A 22882-nucleotide genomic window follows, 5' to 3' on the forward strand; every position below is an offset into this window, starting at 1 on the left:
CTTCAACTGCGGTCATTGCTAATCGACAGCGATCGCTCGGCGGCGTAACTCGAACAGGAATAATGATAATGTTGGTAAAATTAATGAAATGTAATTTTTATGAATTATAATAATATTCTTATTTATAAAAGTCATCTTAAACTATTATCATCATTAATTTAGAAGTATTTGAAACACACGATCGGACGCGCGTGCGTACGCCTGCTCAGCGTGCTCATCCATCGTTCGCCTTTCGGTTGGTCGAGGTACAGTCGTGGGAAATAAATCCGTACGCTAGGTGTGAAAGGTGCCATCCGAGAATCTTGATACTTCTCGCTGCTATCGCCTGTCGCTAAACGGACTGCTTAACGATGTGGGTTACCTCCCAGCGGTTGCCCCATCCTCAAGCGATGACACATCAAGCTGGGGGAGGAAAAGGATTAAATATCATTAAGACGACTAAGTGAGTTCTACCCGGTATTGGAAAGTAGTCTTGAGATTATGCAAGAATTCCTTCCTATACCGAAAAAATAAATATATCTTTCTTCCCCGATGCTTCAGATGACCGATGCGCCATAGTTAATAATGCCAACATTAAGGATTGTTTTAATGGATGTTTCGCTAACACTGCTACGTTTTATTTCCCATTTTTTTCCTATAATAAAAGAGATATAAAGGGAGTGATGTCATGAAGTTCTAATGAAATCGTGGTCTCGAATTTTTTATTGTGCCTCACTACTTTAACATTAAAGCATTCCATACTTTTCTAGTAAAATAACAACCTCATTTTATTAGGTGCTGCCTTGAAACCTTACAAAAAAAAAAAACGCCAAGAAAACTCTTTCTGCACGCACATTTCTCGCCGTTCGGTGGATCGTGACATCCGGACGATCGATGAGCAATTGTTTTTGTTTGGTACAACCTATACGGTCCTTCGGCAGGCTTGTACTGACTCGACTACGTCCTTCCCCAGCAATGCGCACACAGGGGGCCTGATCATGCTAAGGCCCCCGTAGAACTCTACGGCCGTACGGTGAAAGGCACCTCGGTGCATCATCCCCCACGACGGTTGGGAGAGCGACGGCTGAATGTGGTAGCAAAATTTGCATTTACAAGTGGCAAACGCTTCTGCCACGGTATCTAGAGGAAACAACCGCGAATACAGGGCCCCGACCGGAGCGAAAGAGATTCTCTTATGATTCATCGGTTGATGGGATTAGCTGATGCGATTTCGGAAAACGGCCAGCCGGGGCATCAGGCAGGCACGCACGAATCGCTCAACCACGGACGTTCCCTTCCAGATCTCTTTTGCGAAAAGGTGAACGTTTTATTGTTATTAGATTTTCCAAGTGCTATTTGCGCTTGTCATCTTATGCTCTGACCGTCGCGGGTCCCACCAACTTCTTTTGCGGCTACCGTGCGCGGTGCGGTCGTATGCGGCATGCGACAAACTGCACGAACTTCAGGATTGGCCGGTGCGCTTGGGTGGTCCCGCAGGCTAGCGTTCAGGTGAAGCGGTTTGCGCTTCTTCTTCCGGGTAATATTGGGTCATTGAGTATGTGGACACATCTTCGGAACCGTCAGCAAACAGTGAAGCGCATGGGTTGAACGCTTGAATTGTTTCACCGTCTATGTTCCCAGTGCTGCACGAGACTCTTGCATTTTGCTCCCACTCACTCAGCTGCGGGCTTTGAGATGATCCCTGCTTCAGACACACTTTATATCGCTTTCTTCTTTGCTGCTGCGTGCCTGGAAGCTGTGCCGTCGCACTCCCATACAATTGGCTCCCGTTTTGTGTATCTAAACACTGCTCCCGTACCTTTCTGTGCTGCGATTGTGCTGCAAGAATGCTTCAACAGAGCGGAGTGGCTTATTTGCTAACATTGACCAAGGCAACCTGGAGAATGTGCCCCAAACACCAATTGAAACGCGACGATAGCCTTTTGGCGCCAGATGAAGCAAAGTTCATCGGTTCATCCACACACTAGCTCACCAAACTAACGTCTCGCTTAGCCGTGCGCTGTGATCAGGCGCACACGGAGGCGCACTTTAACCCAGCCATGTTTCTGGTGTGGTGCGCTATCGTTAATCCACTTTTGGCACGATATTGAACAGAACATGCACAATAAATGTTCTGCTGCTTGATCCCAGCATGCTCAAATTACTGCTACATCGTAGCTGCCCGGTTCAGCCACCACTGTGTCTTCCCATTGACACGCCAACGGAACCGTAACGGAAGCTGGCGATTAAAAGCGGAGGCGCATGATCGGCCCAACCAGATTCCAGCAAGAATTGGACGACATCGCATGAGAAACTGCTACCGAAGTCCACGGGATGTCACTGATTGTCGTAGCCCCCTCCCCCGTCTTCGGATCTGCCCGTCCCAACACTCCGATATGCCCCCAGGTAATCGGAAAAACTGCCCATAAAATTCCCAACAGACGATGCTCACATGATACGGTAAGGCACAATTCACTGCATCCTCCATCACCCGCTGCCCCACCCTCGACGCGCAACATGGAAAAAAGTATCAACTCGAGATGGCCGACCGCCAACGTCCTTCGAGTGCGCCGTGCTTCTCGTTTTGCAGAAAGTCACATCGCCCGTTTCGCTTATCGCAAACAATCTGCACAATCTACGAAATATTGAGCATCGGATTCAAATCGAGTCTAATTAAAATCTTATTAAATGTTGAACGAAAAACGTGAGAAAAGCAAAAGGCGAGCATTCGAATTGGTTTGTTCATACTCGGCTCATAGAGGTATCGTTATCTCGGGAGCTTGCGAGCTGAAATCTGACCTCGGGTGATCGAGGTACGATCTCGGTGTCAAAGAAGCCACTGTAAAACAATCAACCAACCCTTATAAACGAAGTAGTAAGCACGGGAGCTAATGCTTGTTCCCAGATAAACGGTCCATGTTTCGTCTGCTACCAGTGTGTCCTCTAATTTGTGGTAGGAAATTCACGAGCAGCGCTAAGGGTACAGAGCAGCACTCATTGGTCAAGGGTCTTATAAACGTTGGTAACGGGTAAAGTGTGACTGGTTTTTTAGTTGCATTTCTCAACGAATGACTTTCCTTAACGCTCGACAGAATGTAAATAGGTGCTATTATCGATGTAAAGCGATCTGTTTCAGTAGCACTTGGTTCGGAACTGTGCTGTGAGGGTGTTGGACTTACTATCGTATCTGCTATGGTTGTCAATGGTTACTCTTCAAGAATTTGCTTTTATTTTGATAGAAACTAACGATCAAATGGTGCTGTGAACTACCAAATTGTGTAAAAGTTTATCTTCCTTTTTTCTATTAATTTTCCTAGATTGTTATTCTCTGATAGAACATTACTCTCTTCATGCAGATGATCATGTCGATATTTAATTCAGCGATTCATCACTTATTTATAGTTTTCACAAAATAAATACTTCTTCAAATTGTAATAATGTTATTATTATACTAACTCAGAAGCTCTCGTGAGGATGAATTCTTATGCTGTATGATTTTAATTTCAGCCACAGTGGACATCAAAGATTAGGAACGCTTTACTACAGCTATCGAACAAAAATAAAACAGGTGCACAGTTGGCTACGATCCTTGTGGCACTCCGGTGGCATTATCGTAGCGTCGCAAGTTGCTAATAAGCAGAGATCGGTTTCAAGTACTATTTGAAACCCTCAGTAGGTCAAACTTTTCAGATATGGGTAAATCAAATGAAGGAAACCATAAATAAATATACAACACTTCTCACTATTTCACGTGCAGTGTAGAACATTCCATTTCCGGATAATATTTTATTTATAATTAATTATGACGGTCCAGTGCCGTATTGTCAACACCGCTTGTGTTGAGTAAATTTAACAATCATATGCCAAACAATCCAGATATTAGATCGAATGGAAAATAGAAATATTTGATAGAATTACTTATTGGTTGATCCTTGGCTTGTAGAAAAAAAAGGCTTAATATTACAAAAGTAGTGTCCACTGAAGGTCTGCTTCCATGAAGGAACTGTAAATAACATGGAAGTCACTTTGAATGGAAGCCACAAAAAGGAAATTGATTGTTTATGATTGACCATTTTTCGTACCGGCTTTTTAAATTGAAATTATTTAAAAGTCCATTGAGAATTAAAAAGCATAAATTTTACTTTCTTGAACTCCAGATAATAGAAATATGCCGTCCTACATTAAAAAATCTATAAATGGTTTTTTGTAGCACGGGGAGTATTGGGTAGGAGGTATTAGTTTCACCGAAATTGATAAAACAGGATACATAAAAGCAGAATACTTTACTGTATACACCCTAGAATTTGTGAACACTCGGTAGTTTCGTTGTGCAGCCCTGTAGCCATGCAAAATCTAAAAGTTTTATCACAAAAACTTCTATCTCAAATTTTGAGTCACATCGAAAGAAAAAAAAATACAATAATAATTATCGTACAAAGATAAATAAAATAGACGGTTCATCAAATAATTTGTATTCATTTAATTAAATTGTTCATCTTTTCCAGAGATGCTGATGTTTCAGAGTCTTAGCCTTTGCTAAAGAAAACTTCGAAACCACTTGTTTCAAAGTGTCTTTGTCTTCTAATTCAATATGTCAAACTATTTGAAGAACACATAAATTTTAAAACTTCATCTCAATCTCTCCTACCAATGAGTCCGTGTTGTGTAATTCTCATGATATGATCACTCCACAGAAAATTACCAAATAGAAGCGGTTATTGTGAGGACTCCTACAAGGATTGCCTAAGTATTTGGTCGGCTCGCTCATCGTATCACATGCAAAGAGAGAAAGAGTCTTCTCAGACTTCAATATGACTAGTCGATATATGTTATCTAACATTCTTTTTTTTTTTTTTTTTTTTTTATTCATCAGGGACGGCCAGGCCGTATTGCTTTTATCTAACATTCTATTTATTTAAAATAAATTTTATCATTTTCTGTACTTCCCTTGTCATTTACTTAGTTGCATTTAGAGAATATGTTATTTTATAAAGAATTACGAAACAATCACATGATGATATTCCTAAGCTCTTTAAACACGTGATGACAGCACAACAACAAACCTTCAAACGAAACAAGTTCATTGGTTTTACGTTACCAGTTACCAAGAGACAAACTCAAACAAGTAAGAAAACGTTACGAGATTCTTCAGAGTATTTGTAAAGGCAATTCAGCAGGCAACCGCACATCACGACCAAAACGATACCAAAGTGTCAGTATTCAATGATCCCCTGTGGTGTGAATTCCTACTCCTGCGTTTTCTACACTATCAGTTCCAGATGCATCCCACATGGTGCGCTGCAGGATTTATGAATTTTCTAATCGATACCAGCGATACGATTAGCCACAGTATGTGCACACTTGTGCGACATCGAAAAGCGAGACAAAAAAGGTTTGTTTGTCATTTTCTGCCAAAATGGTATCGATGAGTTATTGTATTACAAATCATTACGCGATAGGCGCAGAGTGTTATTTAGTCTTTTATGTTCGCTAACAAATTACCACTCCGCACTCACTCTGTGGCTTGCGATGGTAGATTGCAATGAAGTTGCGAAAACTTAACGCCAAAAACACCACACAGAAGAGAATGGAGATTCCAAAACTGCCAGAACTTGCATTGCGACTGCCCGGGAATCTGGTGTGCCGCATGCGAAAATGGTTATTGCCTTTGCAATGCGACTTCAACTTCACCTGAAAGCCCTGATTCGGGAAGCACTAGACCTGTATCTGTACCCGGTCATCGGTTAACCTGGTTCAAAGTTTGTTTATTTATTCGGAGACTCAGTGCACAATAACACACACACACACACACATACACCCATACACAAAGGAAAGAAAGAACGAAATGGTCCTTCTTCCTTTCTATCAGATCGACGCATTTGAATCTTATTTCGTCTGGTGGTGGCGGTCAAGAGACGAGCTCGACAAACTCCGGTTGCTTGCAGCATAGTCACGATGCAGCAGCAGCAAAACATAACCCGAAAAAATGTTAAACGCAACACCACACCAACACTGCCCGAAACCCATTGCTCTGCCGAGCGAGCGAGGATTAGACATGTAAGCCTAATCTGAATAATTTCTACTTTTGTCACCTCCTGCTTTCCTGGAAAGGAAACCGGAACGGGATTCCCGGGGCTCGGGATGTCGGAGAAGATATCAGGCAGAGGAATAAGCCCGATAGATGCCCGTAAATACGAACTACAATAACACTGGCTCCTACGGCAAACGTGAAAGCATCGGCCGGTCGAACTGTTTTCCCCCGATTCCGGTAAGTTCTCCAGCGTGCATGCCGAACCGAAACCTGCACTGCACTGGGCTGCTGCAAAGGAAATGCCCAGTGAACTGTGAGTTATGGCGAAAGATTGAAATCGTCTTGTTTGCAGTCCACATGGCAGCCACCAGAAGTCAGGGACAGGAGCAGAGAGAGAGTGAGACGGTGTCTCTGGTGCGCAGATAATTTCATGTTTATTTATTTTGCTTACTCATTGAAATGATAACTGCGTGTAAACCGCCTGGGCAGGCGGATGATGGTGTGACTTTTACCTGATGCGGGAAAGTTTCAGATTAGTGCTGGGTTTGGTGCTGTGTGCGATCGAGGTGTGCTGTCCTGTTCACTGGTGGATTAATCGACCGGCAGATGATCCGGAATGAGAATTCCGACGAAGTGCATGGTAAGAGGATGGCTCTTGCCGATGAACTCTTTGCTCATTTCTACTGTTGCATATTATGCTTCGTGCATTAGTTGCTGGTGCATTTCCCTGAACGGTTTGTATGATGCATTGTTATGGATGACAGTAACATCAGTCAGCAATTTGTGGCCACATGCAAACCTTATCAAACAAATGATGTTTTACAGAATATAGTGTGGTGATCAGAGTGTCTCAAGGAAGTGGCTGAATTATGGATTCTCACTGCCATCTCAAGGTCGTAGCTCTTGAACCGAAAGAAATGTTCTTTACCTCACGAGCTGAATTACACGTGCTTTATTTGCAAATCATAATGGCTTCCGTGAAATAATATACTAATGAAACAATACACATTGGCACCTGTTGGCTTATCATAATGATCTAACACATTCAATTGTAAGGATATCCAACACCAGTACAGGGTACAGTAGTCTCTAGCTCTTGGTTAACGAAATATTACCATGAGACGTATTTTGACAAGACAACACCACTGATTAACATCCAAATAAAATATTCATTTTGACACCCGTACGATAATTACATTATCCCAGGGGTTTCATTCTTCTCGCTTCCTCGTTTTCTTTCCTTGCGTTTGCGGAGCATCTGGGAGGCTCTCAGTTCAATATTAACTGGATGGGGCTATGGAAATGGACAATATCGGTCTTTTCGTTGTTGTATCCTCCGCCTCCAGGAAGGTCGCAGTGCCATCTGCATGTGGATTTATCGAACCAACTCTTGTGTGACGACGTCGTTTGAACAGCAGAAGCGATACTTTCGGGGAGTGGAGCGATTGGCTCACTGTTGAAATACCAATTGACAGTAGCAGCCAGCCACCAAAGGGTATCGTGAGAAATTCAAACAAAATCAAGTCACTCGTTCAACAGTTTCTCCCAAAAAAGGAACCTCACGGGCGACTAGGTGGGACACGTCGTCTACCCCCCCCCCTTCCCCCCACCCCTACAACAAAAAAAAACCCGGTAATACGGTATCTGCTGACCAAATCTAATAATTATCACATTTTAATGGACAATCACTTACGAATAAATTATTTCACATCAATTTATTACAACCCATCTGCTGCTAGTTTGGTTGGCGCGCTGGGTCGTCAGATAAGAATCGAGCTGCCCGTAACGGAGCCCTCGTTTCGCTCGTTTCGCTCGTTTCGGCCGAAGCACAGCATCAGAAACGGGAACAAAATCTTACCGGAACCGGATGATTACCTCCTGCTGGGTGTATTGACTATCCGTAAACAAGTCGTCTACGTTTGTGGGACTATCCCCTGCATCAAGGATTTCTATATAAAGCTGTTATTTATAGATAATTGTCTCTAAAAAGTGGAGATAATTTATGCTTCCCGTCTAATTGTTTATCAGTTTAATGTGACAGTCCGTTTGCTAGTATATTCATGCAAATCATTGCCGACGTTAAACTAATACCACAAAATTAAAGTATGAATATTGTTTCATTAAAATGTTAAGGAAAATATTATCACTTTCGCAAAGCGCCAAGATAATGAATTTTTAATAAAAAATATGTGCGTGAACATGTAAAAAAGCTGTTGAATTATTGAGTCAAGTCAGTGAAACTTACCAGGCACCATTTTTATTTTGTTATTATTTTTGCTATAGAGGCTTAGGGTCTTTAAGTATTCATTCGTCTCTTTACTCTCAGTTGCAATTTTTTATGCAATTTCTCTACAGTTTGGTTTGAAAGTCAATGGAAAATAACTGCATCAGCAAAGGCTTGAAGGACTCTAAAAGAAGCGAATTTCCTGTCAGTCTTTTCAAAATGTTTCCTGAACAAAACGGCATTTGCATGAGCCTTACGATCTTTAGAGATATTTTACAAAGCAGAGCTACAATGTGAGAATACTCGGTAAATTTTCATTGGTGCTTTTCAACTGAATACTCATTGCTAGTAACATAATGCTTTGAAATTATCATTCCTGTTCTATAATACTTGGTCATCGTCTATGTTTATATACCCTGCTCAGTAGCTCTTTTCTCAGATTTATTAATTTTATTCAAAATATTGTACATATCGGAAAATCTGAATCATTGCCCTATGTACCTGTGGCCGGTGTACCACAAGATAGCGTATTGTTGCCTTTATTATTCAATATTTATATAGCTGATGTACATAAAACACCAAACTGTAACAATTTCCTTTATGCTGGCAATTTTGCAATCTCATCTTCTGAATAAAATCCTAAAGTAATTATTAAACATTTAAACAAAGCTCTAGAAACATATGCCCAATACTGTGCCAAATGGAAACTGAAAACAAATACCTCAAAATCTGAAGCAATCTTTTTCACAAGGAAAATTTGTACGAGGAAACTACCACAAAGCAAACTGTTGATGAGTCATGGGAATATTTCTTGGAAAACAAACATAAAATACGCAGGTGTCTACTTTGACAAACGGATTACTTTTAAAACAAATATTGAAAATATTCGAATAAGAACGAACAAATCGATTAAAAGTATGTACATTTTTCCTTAATCGCAGATCAAAATTGAATTTAAAAACAAATTACTGTGTACAAGGCATTTTTCCGACCAGCCCTAACGTATGCTTGGAACCCAGCTTGGAAGAGCATAGCATTCTCACTTCGTAATAAAATACAAGTATTGTAGAACAAGATATTGAAAATGATCATAAATTTTCCTCCTTGGTTCAATACAAGAGAGCTTCACAGAATTACAAACATAGCTACAATTGAAGAATTTATTCAGAAAGTCTTCCAGAAGTATCACAACAGCTGCCAAGCAAGTAATTTAAGAACATTGATCCAGTTAGCAATTTAAGAGATGCTTGCTTGAACTTAGGTTAATTTATCTCTTTATTTATTATTATGTTATATTATTTATATTATGAATATTAAGCAGCACCACAGTCGATAGCAAAAATTAAAAAAAAAGCAATTGCTACCCCGAAAAAGTCAGTGAGGAAAGCAAACGGTGCGAACCCATTGTTAATGAACAAAAAATTGTTAAACAGCGCTATAAATATTAAGTCTAAAAAAAATACTTCTACTACTACTACTCATTTATTTATTTTTCATTTATCTCATTATTAGAGTAAGCTTACGGTTTGGCTATCTTCCTTTTCTTTCTCTTGGCTTAACAACCCGGGAGGTGACCTTAGACCCGACCCTCTGAAGGGTTACTAGACTTGACGATACCATGTAGTTGGATAGTTAGTCCTCACTACGAGTCCTGTCGTTTGAAGACCGGCACCGCTGTCATCTCACCACCGGTCCGGGGCCCTGCTATATTATTATAATAAATTTGATGATTTTAAAAATATAACAAGTAGCTACTTGTGTTCGATGCTCGAAAAATTTCATTTATTTCATGATATTTAACCATTTGAAAGGAAACTTTTATGAAACGCTATTATGCTGTGATTTTATGTCAACAACTATGTCTTCCTCTGTTAGGATTTCAATAACCTTAAAAACATCTCGTTCAAATCGTTTCGGGAACTCTTCTACCACCACAATCTTCAATGGAAACCATCCTAAACATACTTGCACAGCTACCGGCTACCGGGCAAAATAAGAAACACATTAACGTGTGAGCAATTAAAATTAGATTCTATTGTCGGTAACACCGGTGCTGTTAGACGAGCGTACAACACCAACTTTGTCCAAACAAAAACAACATTTGGGGTAAAGATTTTTGACTCGTCTGTTCCGCACCGCTAGCAAAAGCTTTCCGACACCGTTAATTAGAACGTGTGTGAACCGCGGCGATTCTAACGAGAGTAAGTAATTAGTAAGTCACGAATGGCTGTGAACTGCGTCCCTGAGCGCTTCGCTAGCGCTTAGAACCAATGGAAAGCTTTTATTTTAACCAATCAGCCCCGGATCGCCGGTAGTTCCGCGATCCGTCTTAAACATTTTGTGTGACGTAACGGTTATCAGAGGAGTCTAATGAAATCCCCAACAGGAACGGGGAACGAATGTTTGGAACGAGAGCAGCACAAATACATCCACCGGGTGCCATGTGCCTGTCGTGGATAGTGTCCCGAAAACCTGTCGTACCATACTGTACCGCAGTAAGCCATTAGTTGATGGATGATAATTTGAAAGCATACAAATTGCTTTACGAGGATACAAATGCTGCCCATCGAAGTTTCAATATTGAACCTGTACGTCTCGTTCTCTCCCTCTGCCTCTGGGACTAGGGCGGTGTAGGAGCTAGTCGACGAAAAAAAAAAGCATTTGCTCGTACGTTTTTACTCTCACGCATAGTTCTTGTTTGGTACTCTGTTTTCTTCAATTATTGGATTTAAGGGCCAGAAAAAAAGAGGCAAAATGGTTAACACACGTCTCATTAATCATGTCCTCAAAGATTTTGTGCGGCCCTACGGCTGCGGCGGTATCCAAAACGGGAGGAACGGTACTGTGGCGGGTGGTAAGTTTGGTGTTGCTCTTCGGTCGGCTCGATCGTTGGGTCGATCGAGACCGGCGAGATATCCTCCTACCCGTGAACTTGTCCAGCGATAGAGGAGCAAAAAAGGTGTAAATGGCAACAGAATCAGGAACAAATATTGATTTTCTGGGTTCGTTTAAAAGTGCGGTACATTTTTCATGTGTACTGCTGATGTGTTCAACGGCGTGTTCGGCACTTTCGGACGAGGTGGAGGCATTTTTCAAATCAAACGTTGATCTGGTAACACGTCAAGGATTTGCGTCAAAAAGGCATCGTGGGAACATGAACTCTATTGAGCGCTATGGATCCATAGTAGTTCAAGGTGAGTTCAAAATACAGATATAAGGTGTTGCCAAGATTGCCCTGCTATTAGATTATGCACTGCTTATATAGGAATCACATCCATCGTTTCCCTTTGATCATTTAGTACAAGACATTCAACACCAGCAGGAAAACAGCTGTCAGCTATTCAGAAGTCCGACGCTGAACAATTCGAATCTCACTTCAGTTTGAACACTACAAACATTTCACGGCAGTTTCAAGTACTCTAATTTCCATACATTTGATATGGCCAGCGAACCATATGTTACAATTCTACCCACGATCGAGTCGCGAGCAGTTGTTGGCGTATAATGTGGAGCCTTACAAAAATCACACCAGCCTCTTAATGCTCCACCAGTAAGTGTTTACTTACTGTATGGGGCAAAACTCAAGCTCGAAACCTCCATTCTCCAGCCAGAGCCTTTACCGAAACGCATATAGATCTAAAGCCTGCCTGCCAGACGTGTATGCATAGCTGGGAGCTCCCTGAAGAAACATGAAGAAACTGACACTCAAGCTATCACAACAGACGCAAACACTTGATCCACCGGAGAAGGTAGCTAGCGTGCGGGTTGCCGGTCTTTTGACCGGATCACCGGACCGGGTCCCAAAAGAAATCCATCACAGTTTAACGCTGAGGATGCTCTTTGCCCGGATCGTTCCACTTAATGTCAGACAATTGCAACGTAATGGTAGCACTTTATAGTGCTCACCGCCTTCCTAGTGCTCACCAGTCCTCGATGAAGGGCGTCCGAGTCGCCCCGATAGGGAGCTGTTATGATTGCTCCCGATCGAGAGCTTCCAGAACTGCTCTTTTAATTGCTTCGGCAAACAAACCTCACGCTCAGTGGCGTAGATTGATGAACACGGCGGTGGTCACCATATGGTATGCCCCGGGTTCACCGGATTGTCTAAACACTTGCCATCGCCAGCTACCGATTGCTTGTGCAAATAGAGAGTTCTTTCATTGTTCGGGCCCAAAAAACAAAACATTAAGAAGCTGGAGGAGATTGTGCCCGTACACGTTTCGGTAGTTTGTCAATGGGTTCGTTTATTTGGTTATCATTTTCTTCTGCTTCGTACAAAAGAACGCCTTACATTAACTACACGTTTGCTTAACCTTTGCCTGTTTTACTTCAGTTTTCGTGAGTGCATGTCTTTTTCTCTTCATTATTTGTGCTTTATAACAGTTGGTTCTAGATAAATTAGTTCATTTTGTTCAAAAATGGAGCAATCGAACTCAAATCCTCGCAGTCTGGAATGGTTTTGCCTTTAAATTGCACACATGCCTCAGCACACAGGTGACCCTCGAAGAACGCACCGTACATTTTTTTACACTGGGCACAGTTTGTTATGCAAATTCCAATAATATCATATCCACCCATAAGTTCTATAAACAACCATAACAAAACAAGTTAGCTTGCACCTTACCGTGGCTTTGACATGTTTGATACTTACCAATTTGAGGACTTGTTTCAACAGGAGCATTACTAATGATAGTGAGGATCAACACACAAACACCGATAAGTACAGTCTTGTTGGAAACCATGTTCAATAGGATGATTTACTCCTGTACTGTTTACTTTCGCTACAAATGCAATGAATGTGTGAAAGCACTGATGTTGACTGTGGTTCTGCCTAATCAATTCGTTCCTTTTATACTCCAGATTCGTCGCTACTCTTCTATATCGCAGACGAATTCAGCTAAGCGTAGTAATTGCATATCCTGTCCCCATTTCATCCACTAAGATGAACGTAATTCGATTACTCTAATTAATACTCCGACAAGTGAGGTCACATTGGGATAGATACAAATCCACTTCATTGCCGACTATTCGAACGAAAGCTTGGCATCTTGCAACTGAAACATATCGTAAAACATTCCTCATCATGACCAACGCAACCGTATTGTAATTGTACAATGTTTAACCGCGATTGAACTGACCAACTTTTGACGAACTGACTCCATACTTCGACTGGATGTTTATTTTTGTTTCATTTTCTACATTTTTTTTTTTGGTACCGTGTGACAAGAAACGTCAATTTCCAGTCACTGTAGCGCATATGCCATTCCGAAAACCACGGCAGACAAACTGGCAGCATAAATATTTGATTGTTAACAAAACAGAAGCAGACAGGTTCCACGAAACCGTACAAATTGTAACAGTCAACAGTTAAACTAGCATCCCTCAGCTCAGCCCAACAGCAGCCAGATCTAGAAGATTCAATGTGTCAGCGGGCTCGTGTACAAATAAGGCCATCATTTGATATTCATCGCGCTGCGATTGTGGATGAAGTCTCAACTCGATGCGGAGAAAAATTGACAACGGCGCACCAACAAACTCAAAGTTTGGTCCCAACGTATTCCGGTGGCTGCATGTTTAGTCGCGCACAGCTCTCTCAGCCCAGTCGGTGCCACAAATTCCAGTGGTTGGAATTTTCGGATGAATTATTAATGATCTTTAAGTCCCCCGCGGTGATGGACTTGTTTGCTTAAAGCTTCTTTTTTTTTTTGTGTGTTGTGTGTCAAACGGATGGTACAATACCGGAGCATTGTGTGCTTTTTCGAAGGTGCCAGTTTTGGTACTTTTATGTAGCGTAACAGTTCATTGAGGTAGTACCAACTTAACGGTATTTGGGCATATGAAAATGACCAGTAGACTCATGGGAGGTCCAATTGTAAATGAGAGTTCACATTAAAATTGCTTTATTTCTATTGATGGTACATGAAGTAATGCCATTTCTATCAAATTAATGCACTAGACGATGCGATCTTTCTCTCTGAAAGCGTTTGAAATATTGCTCAAAAAATCTTGCAAATTAATATAATTCGTATAGTCATTCAATTACATCATTTTTCAGATTTTGGGGATAAATCAGCGTTATTCAAACCATTTCTTAACTCTGTTTAGGCTAAAGAGGAATATTTTAAAACAGAACAGGATTCTGTGGCGTTTTATCGATTCTTTTTCCGACGAAATTAAATCTCTCAAAACACAAAACAAAGTCAATTGTTATGGAAAAGGTTACTGAAAAAATTAGGTAACTGAAACAAAGTTGCAACCGAACTAGATGGCAGGAAATGAATTCTGAACATCAACATTAAAACTGCGACAATTATAAAAAGAACCTTACAAATAATATTACTAAGAATAAATAATAATACTAAATTATGTCTTCTGGTCTCTAAACTTACAAAACATAATGATTAGATGTACTAATTCCATATCACATGAAGACAACATACTCCAATAGAAGGTTTTGATTAGAGTTGGTAAAGTTCCTAATTTTATCTGAACTTCGAACTGTGAACTGTTTCGGTCTTTTTGATGAACGATATAAATCTAGGATATAGGTTCATTTTCTATAGGGCATACTTGTGCCCAGTCAGAATCATGAAAACAAATTGAATCATCAAAAATTTGTGTAAGGAGTATATAAATTTTAAGTGACAAGACTCTGCATTAAAAGCAGGATTGATTCGTGGGTGGATTTAAACTCACTGGTTTGAAGCTTTTCATTTTACTTTGAAATTATGAAGGTTTTATTCTTATTTCTCTATTTTTGGAGAATGGCTTTCAAACCGGTGAAATCACACTCAAAATGTCATTCTTAAAAGAAAATTTGGAAAGCTTTGCTTATTTAAAAAATTATGATCATTTTTATTTGAACCATGTTTATATGAATCGCGTTTATTTACTAGCCACCATTTATTTTTCTTCATCTTGGCTTGACGGCCTCTGAGGTCATGCCGGCCATCGAAATGGCATACTAGACCGTCGATAGATATAATACCACGTAGTTGGTTAATAAGTCCTCACTACGGGGGACGGTCCGGATGGGATTAGAACCCCGATCCTGCCGTTTGAAGACCGGCGCCGCTGTCACCTACACCACCGGGCCGCCCCGATTAGTCACCCGATAGTCACCATTTAAAAGAGCTAATTAATTTTGTAACAAAAACAGAACACAAGAAAAACACTTGTTCTCAAAATTACTCATACGCAGCATTCCGTTCGTTCGACCTGTCGTTCCTGTTCGCTCGCGACATTAGTCGTTCGACCTGTCGTACTAGTTTGCGATCTAAATTGGACTTCCGCTAGAACTCCGCTCAACCTGTATCGAAAGTTCTTGACGAACTTTGTTCGTTTGATCATTTAATTGAACTGAACGAAAAGTAGAGTTACCCTTCGTTGGAACCAACTCTAGTTTTGATGCACATTAGTTAACTAAAGCATTTCGCCATTCGGTACATGAGTACGAAAATCTGTGAGATCTTCTAAATTATTTTCTCATGAAGCATTGAAAATGTGAGTTTGGCGACAACAATTTGAAGATAAAGCTACATCGACATTTCATCCAGAAAGCTCTGTATAACTGAGTGACTCTTTTAAAATAGTTTTTAATTTGTTACTAGCTTTACAACTTCTTTATTCTCGTCCAAAGTTCAGGACGATGTAACTAGCTCTTCATATTCCTACGGTAAATATGAAAACCCATTACGTTTTGTACCAGTAAACGAACCAGGCTTTCCAGAATACGGTAGAAAGTTTTTCCTAGATATCAACGCACCACAGCTTAGGGGGTGTAAGAATCGCATCGTACTTTCCTAGCGCGACGTGTTGTGCTGCATGTGAGAGAGGTCAAAAGTTTAGCTATCGCAGAGCGTCTGTACCGGAATGTTTGAAATGAATTTCCAATTCGATTTAGTTCTCCAGCGAAGATTACCTCCCACCACCCATTTCCGCCCCGTACCCGTTGGAACCCGCTTGCGTGGAAACGAAACTGTGCCGACCGAGTACCTACATGTAATAACCGTATATAATGTTCAGTTCCTCTGATCACACTATGGCTCAGTGGCCTATGACTCGGTTTTGTCCGCCCGTTGATCGTTGGGGTCCACCATCGCCAACGCTATCCGCAAATCCGTCCGACCAGCAAACACATGGGCGTCGATGTAACACACCCTTCGCGAACGGGTACGGTCGTGATCACTTGTTCGCCTGCCCGCTGCATCTCGCTTTCGCGTAGCCAGTCCTTGGCCGAGCAGGCTGAACTTGAACTTCGCGTTTGATTCACCTTTCGCACCGCAGATGCCCAAAGCCCGCCAACATTTTCCGAGTTCCGAATTGCCACAAGGAAGCTCGAGATATAAATAATACTACCAAAGCGGTATGCACATACACCGTGTGTACTGCCTCAATCCAAGCGACGACGATGCAACCGGACAGCTCGTGGGCAGGAATCATAACAAATCTTTCGCTGTATTTGGTGAGAACTGTCTGTGCCGAGATGAGCTAGCACGAAACGCGCCGAACCACTGTCGCGAACCACTTTATCCGACCTTTAAACTGTAAACCCTGCTAAGAGATGCGTGCGGCTACGTTCCAGCTCGGCGAATGTACTCGAAGCGTTGCAAAATAAATGAAAACTAACTGGAACACATTTTTTTTTTCAACACTCAAACATGATGCGCTTGGTTTCCATTACGAGCAGGCTGCTTCATCATCTGGTTGAAGAGGATATGTTCAATATTTGTCAACCTTTTGGGCCAATCTAGAGCCCGACCGGGGCAAGCGTTTATCCATCGGTCGATGCGTTGCGTGGAGATTACGATTGGATCTCTTGATCGAATTTCAATTAATCTGCAAACACGACCACCGTGCTCGGTAAACATGCTTCTACCTGGCTCTCAATAACACGAAGTTCGTTGTTATTCTAGCACTTTAGTTTTGGGTAAATCAAACATAGTTCTTTAACTTACGGCACGAAAACAATGCATTTGAAGGTGTGCTTCGTGCTGTTCTCGTGCTACACGCGTGATTTTTCGTCTAAAAGAAAATTTTCCTTATTTTGCTAGTTATTGCACACACGTAAGCAAGATCATCTGTATCGGTTCCAATGTTAATTTTATCAGAACTTCTTCCACTTTCACCTTTGGTCGCATAGAAAATGTTTCCTTTCTACAATACACTCCTTTTCGTTGCTTCGTTTTGCAGATATTTTCGACTGGTAAATTCAATTTTTCTTACCCCAAAAGTGTTTATGGTCAGGTACACCCGATCGTATATCAAAGAGTCGCATATTTTTTAATGCTCAATTGCTTAACAACGTCTTAAAAAACGGCATACGCTGCTTTTTATTTGCCACCATTTGTTGTGCTGGTTTTTACGATTAGCAAATATTGGGTCGAGCCCTAACTGTTTTTTTTTTGTGTGTTAATTTCACTTTTTTACTATTGTCTTTTTCGCATTATGGATCGCATTTTAAAAATCGCATTTCTGTTTGGATTTGCTAAAAAGTGAGGCTAATGTCGGAGCGGATTTTACAACCAGAGCCCACCATATAACAAACAGATTCGCACAATAGCAGCAACAGCATTCTGCCCATTCTGTCTTTTAAAGCTCATTGCAAGGTATACCTTGTTTTATTCACATGAACATCGGCCATATAACTACCTATGCGTTCGGTTCATCTACCGAAAAATCCATATACCACGCCTTGCTTTTTTCCGCTGGTGTGTTTCCCGATACCTTTCCGCTTCTGTGTTTACCTGATTATGCTCGGGGCTAACCATACCCGTTTGGTCGATTCTCGGCTTTGACGTGTGTGTGATATGTACGCTTTCGAGCTGATCAACTTTTAACGCAAACAACCAACAAACTGTTATTCCTTACCGCCGCACCAAAGCTCCGTTCATTCTGCGGGTAGAATGACCACACTTTCGATTAGCCCCGGTATGCGTTTTCTTTCACTCTGCTTCCCAGCTATTTCACTCTTGTGTCGGCTTTCTACGGGCGGCGGCAATATCTTAGAATGTGGAGGGTAAATTACAGCGAGCCGCAAACAATATTCGGCAGATAAAGATATCCAACCGTACGAATCCTTCGCACCGGTCCCGATGCTCTTGTTGCCAATTAGGGGAGGAGAAGTATTAGATCTAATTATACGTTTCTTTTGTTCTTTGCCTCCCTCAACCCACCGTACCGCTGCTCGTCAGTGGGTAGACACAATAAGTACTTTATTGAATCCCTGAGAACCTGTAGTGCAACTGAGTCATGAATCAAGTATTGATTGAAACACTGTATCTGTTGAAAGTTCGTTGATGTTAATCAGATGCATTACTAGAATCTTCATTTTATACCTTTTTCTATTTTTAGAACAGTTAACTAAATACTGAACACCAACTGCTTGTTCGAAACGACCAACCGATGCAGCTCCAAAATTGAACGAATGCATATTCAACAAAGATAAACAATTTACACAAGAATAAGGTCCTAAGATATTCATCCGTCTTTAGGGAAAGAATAGCGGAAAAATCGACTCACCATATTGAGCAAACAGATGCTGACCATTTAAAGCATTTTCCCATCGTACTCATTCAATGCATTGCGAAACCGTTGGCCACCGATCGCTTCACCTCGTGCAAACTTTGAGCATCGGGCAATATGCTACACATGCTAATGATGAGCACAATAAAGCAATAAAACATTCAAAAACGGTTTGACCATTCACAACCAACAGACAGGCCCGATAGATGACCGATTGAAACTGAGTTTCACGAAGCCAGCGCTCTGCTGTCGCTGTCCCAGGATATCTCCCAGAATCAACCAAAAAAAAACCAGGTCAAAAGATTTGTCCCACTGATCCCGCTGGTGATCTACATCGCCATGGGGAATGATTAGTACTGCTCATAAATTATACACGGGTCTGTTGTGAGCTGGCCGATGCAAATCGACCAACCATCTCCTCTTTAACACCATGTAACTCGAAGGCATATCGTAACAAAACGGAAGCCTTTCGTGCGGTTCAGGACACATTTCCTAGTCCAACAGTAGTGTGCAAGGCTCTCTCGAAGATTTATGGCGTTGGTCCCTCTGCTGTAGTGAGAACTCGGGAAGAACCACCAGTGCATCTGCAAAAAAAAGGGGTAGCCGTGTTGTCAATTGCCTTCTAACCCTTTTCTGCTGTTTGTGAGTTTTGTCTTTCTGATCTTTCCTCCAGTCTGACACGACACGATGCAGCCTTCCGGACCGAACAGGAACGGGACAAAGACAAAGAAAGGATTATCTTTTTATTGCCCGCTGTTTCTAAGTCACACTGCGGTCAGGGCATCTCTCCCTGTTGTGCTGGAAGGCCCAGCAACCCTTTTTGTCGTATGGTGCATCCTTTTCGGTTTCGATAGATTTCTGAAGTAACTCTCCAGGAGAGAAGGACAATCCCAAAACCGAAGCGTCCACAACACACACATGCACGAAACGCGTTAATCCATTATTACCGCATGCTGTTAAGACAAATACGAATAATAGGATACTGGAAAAATTATAACAGCTATGAATTATGTATATTTGTTTAGAAATAACCGATGATTGCATTCGGGTTTCCGTGCTGCCTTTGGTCCGTTTGCTTTAGACGAATTTCTTTGGTTGATTTCAAGGTTAGGCAAAGCTGACAAAAGGTACCCACAAAAAAAAAAAAATCACGCTGTGTTGACCGTTCCGAATACATGGGGTTGTTTTTACGCCAGTAATGATTTGTCTTGGCTGGTGTAGCCCTTCAGATGGGTTTGATACAGTTTTTTTTTTTTTTGCAGTTGAAATAACTTCATTTTATTTTTTCCTGTAGGGGACCTTGTGGACTCTTGGTGTAGATGGCAATTATTGCCTTACTTTTTTTTTTTTTTGAATAGCTAATACTCAATCTTATATCTTAATTAAGCAAACATTCATCTGTTTGATGCTCAAAACCACAACATCTTTTGGTATTGCACTTTCAGCACGTTTGTCTTAAAAGTTTCTAAAATTTAGGCTACCACAGGTTTGTCGAGGCGCAGTTTCTTTGGAGCAGACGTTATTTTGAAGAAGAATTGTTGGTTTATCTACTTCCGTAAGCTCTCGCTCTTCTTCCAAAGTTTTGTAGGATTTCTTTAGGGACCTTCTTCTATATCGTCACTTTTACTCTTCAACCACGTACTGGCAAACACTTCACGTACCAAAACCGTCACAAGTGGAATGCAAACTGTGGTTGTGTGTTTTTTTCACTCACTTTTACTGTTCAAACATTCCTCACATCCTTTGAAAAGCAGGTAAAGAAAGCATTAGCATCTACGCCTATGTAGATTAGCTTGGTCACGCAGAACTGTTTCCTTATATCCAAATATTTATACTTAATCCATGGGTTTCATTCAAACCAAACCTAACCACAGTGATACAACGACATAATAATTTTGCATTTTTAAACTCATTTAATCTAAAATTTGTTTTGCTATTTTTGCTTTTCAAACGTCTCACAACAGCAAATGCGATACGAAGAGAGTTGCGGACAATTTCCATCTTTAGTCTTCAGCACTGTCCCCGGACTGTAAATCTGTCTAATAAAAAACGAACAATTCACAGCACAAAAAACACCGATTTCGTTTATTATCCTCGCACGACAAAACCCTTAGTCTGGGAGCCATCAATAAAACCCAGCACTCGGTAGGTACGCTTCGCATTACCAATTCGCAAAAATTGCTGACTGAAACACGACGAATGCAACAAACTTGTACCTCCCCCCCCCCCCCCTCCCCCTTTCCCAGACATGTCCTTGCGCGATGCATTCCACACAAGGACACGGTTTCAACATTTGGATGCCAATCAAAGGAAAGGCAAACAAAACAAAAAATTGGCAAACCCTTGACAAACAGAAAGATCAACTAAAAACGAAATGCAAAAACAGAAGAAGCAAAAAAACGGAACGGTACCGGTTTACCGGTGGGTAGCATCAGGTAAGGGACAAGGTAAGGGATGCGTTGGTGCTGTTTTTTATGTATGGCCTGCAGCGAAAAGAAGGCGTTCAATAAAATCATCGAGACCCAAAACAAACTATAAACTAATAAAAGGTATTTGCACTCCTGCCATCCCGAATGCAGTGTATTTCCCTGCTGCTTATGGCCCCTAATGGCGGAGCACCGCAGTGGGAAGCGTTAGCCAAAAGAAACAAAAAAACAAATGGTTCAATTACAGTTTACGGAGGAAATGAGCGGGCAGCGCAAACATTACGGAATAGGAAAACAATAACGCCCGTTGCAATTTTTGGCAAATGGCGAGAGATGTACCTGTCGCTGTTGCCGAACACTTTTCCTTATCCGATCCTTACCGAGATGTGAGTGGCGGCGATGTCTTTCTTTTTTGGATTTTTTTGTTTAGTTTTTTTCTCGCTAGAACAATGTACTTTCGCCGCTTACAGAGGATTAGAGATCTGGTTCGATTAAGTGGATCATGATCAAGCAAACGTGTATCGATGCCGTGCCCGAAGCCGTTAGAGAGTGGCAATAGTTGAATACCAGATTCTCCAGATGTTCTGCATTAGACTCCTCCCCATTGCGCACGTGTAGGCTAGCTAACGCGCAAGAAGATTGATCACGATTGGTGCGATCGTTTCCCCTTCCTTCAGACGCGCACGAACACTCGTCGTCTTACGAGGTTCGTTTTCTTAGCTCTGCAAGCGTTGCAATCTCTAACCTCCCCTGTCAGCAGCGACTTCGACGACGACCCGACCAAACACACAGGTAAGAAACTTACGCACACACTCACAGGCATACACACACGGCATACGAACACAGCGAAAGGGAACCAACCCAAGCACTGCACAGGGCAGAGGCAGAGCTTTGGCCGCGGTTCGCGCCGAGATGCTTTCCAGTCTCAGACAGGGCGCGCTCACGATCGCATGTCAGTGGTGCGGGTCGCCGTCGTTGAAGTTATCGTCGTCGATTTCTTGGTGGTACCGATTCCCGAGCCCAGGCAGCCACAAGGCGCCTTTGTATTACTTTCGCTGTTCTGATCCTTGCCTGTCGTCGCCATCGACGTCGTCGTCGTGTTCTAAAAGTTCGTTCTTGCGGCAAAACCCGGGAAGGGGGTGCGCTCTCACGCTAGTGCAGTTCCGTGTGCAGTTCCGGTGCAGTTTCATTCAGTGCAGTTCGGTCGGTTGCAATAGAAGCTTCTGAAGCCTTATCTCTGGCGTAGGCATTCGATGAGCAATCGCAAAGTTTGATAGTGAAAAGCAAGGTGTTGTGAAGAAGAATAATGCGTGGAATCCAACTTATCCAACTCTCCTGAAGCCACATCAAAAAGCTCACCGATTTTCTAAGTGACACGTTTTTAAAACACTTTTAACGTCAATTGCTGTGAAAACTTGTGAATTGGCGCGCCGTTTTGTATTGCCTTTGAAACCTGTGAACTGTCTGTTCCGTATCGTTATCTCCGCTACAATGCGCTAACAATCGAATCAAAAGCGCCAACGAAAAAGTGTCGAGCCGTTCAAGCGGGATCTCAATTACGACGATCTCCCGAGGGGTGCAAAGTGGATCACATTTAAATGTTTCGGTTTGTGTTTTTTTTTGTCGGATAACGAATGATAATTGCTTCATTCAACAGCAATCCTTCGACTGAACCCGGCGGCTAAAGTAGTTTCGAAC

At 41.8% G+C, this 22882-nt stretch overlaps 3 protein-coding genes across 3 annotated transcripts in view; 2 read left to right on the forward strand and 1 right to left on the reverse strand.

Moving 5' to 3' along the window:
• The window catches only part of LOC126556283 (histone H1-like), a 591209-nt gene that overhangs the window by 186286 nt on the left and 382041 nt on the right, over nucleotides 1–22882 (forward strand). The gene's annotated exons all lie outside the window — the stretch shown is intronic.
• LOC126556243 (39S ribosomal protein L2, mitochondrial) overlaps nucleotides 1–22882 on the forward strand; it is a 471612-nt gene that overhangs the window by 161557 nt on the left and 287173 nt on the right. The window lies entirely within an intron of this gene.
• On the reverse strand, nucleotides 12633–12976 carry LOC126556464 (eclosion hormone). The gene is made up of 2 exons (XM_050211728.1): nucleotides 12886–12976; nucleotides 12633–12817 (listed from the first exon to the last, which is right to left on the reverse strand). The coding sequence occupies exons 1-2, from the start codon at nucleotides 12974–12976 to the stop codon at nucleotides 12633–12635; spliced, it is 276 nt and encodes a 91-aa protein (XP_050067685.1).

This window comes from Anopheles maculipalpis, chromosome 2RL (assembly GCF_943734695.1).
Source record: "Anopheles maculipalpis chromosome 2RL, idAnoMacuDA_375_x, whole genome shotgun sequence".
NCBI classification, from domain to species: Eukaryota; Metazoa; Arthropoda; class Insecta; order Diptera; family Culicidae; genus Anopheles; species Anopheles maculipalpis.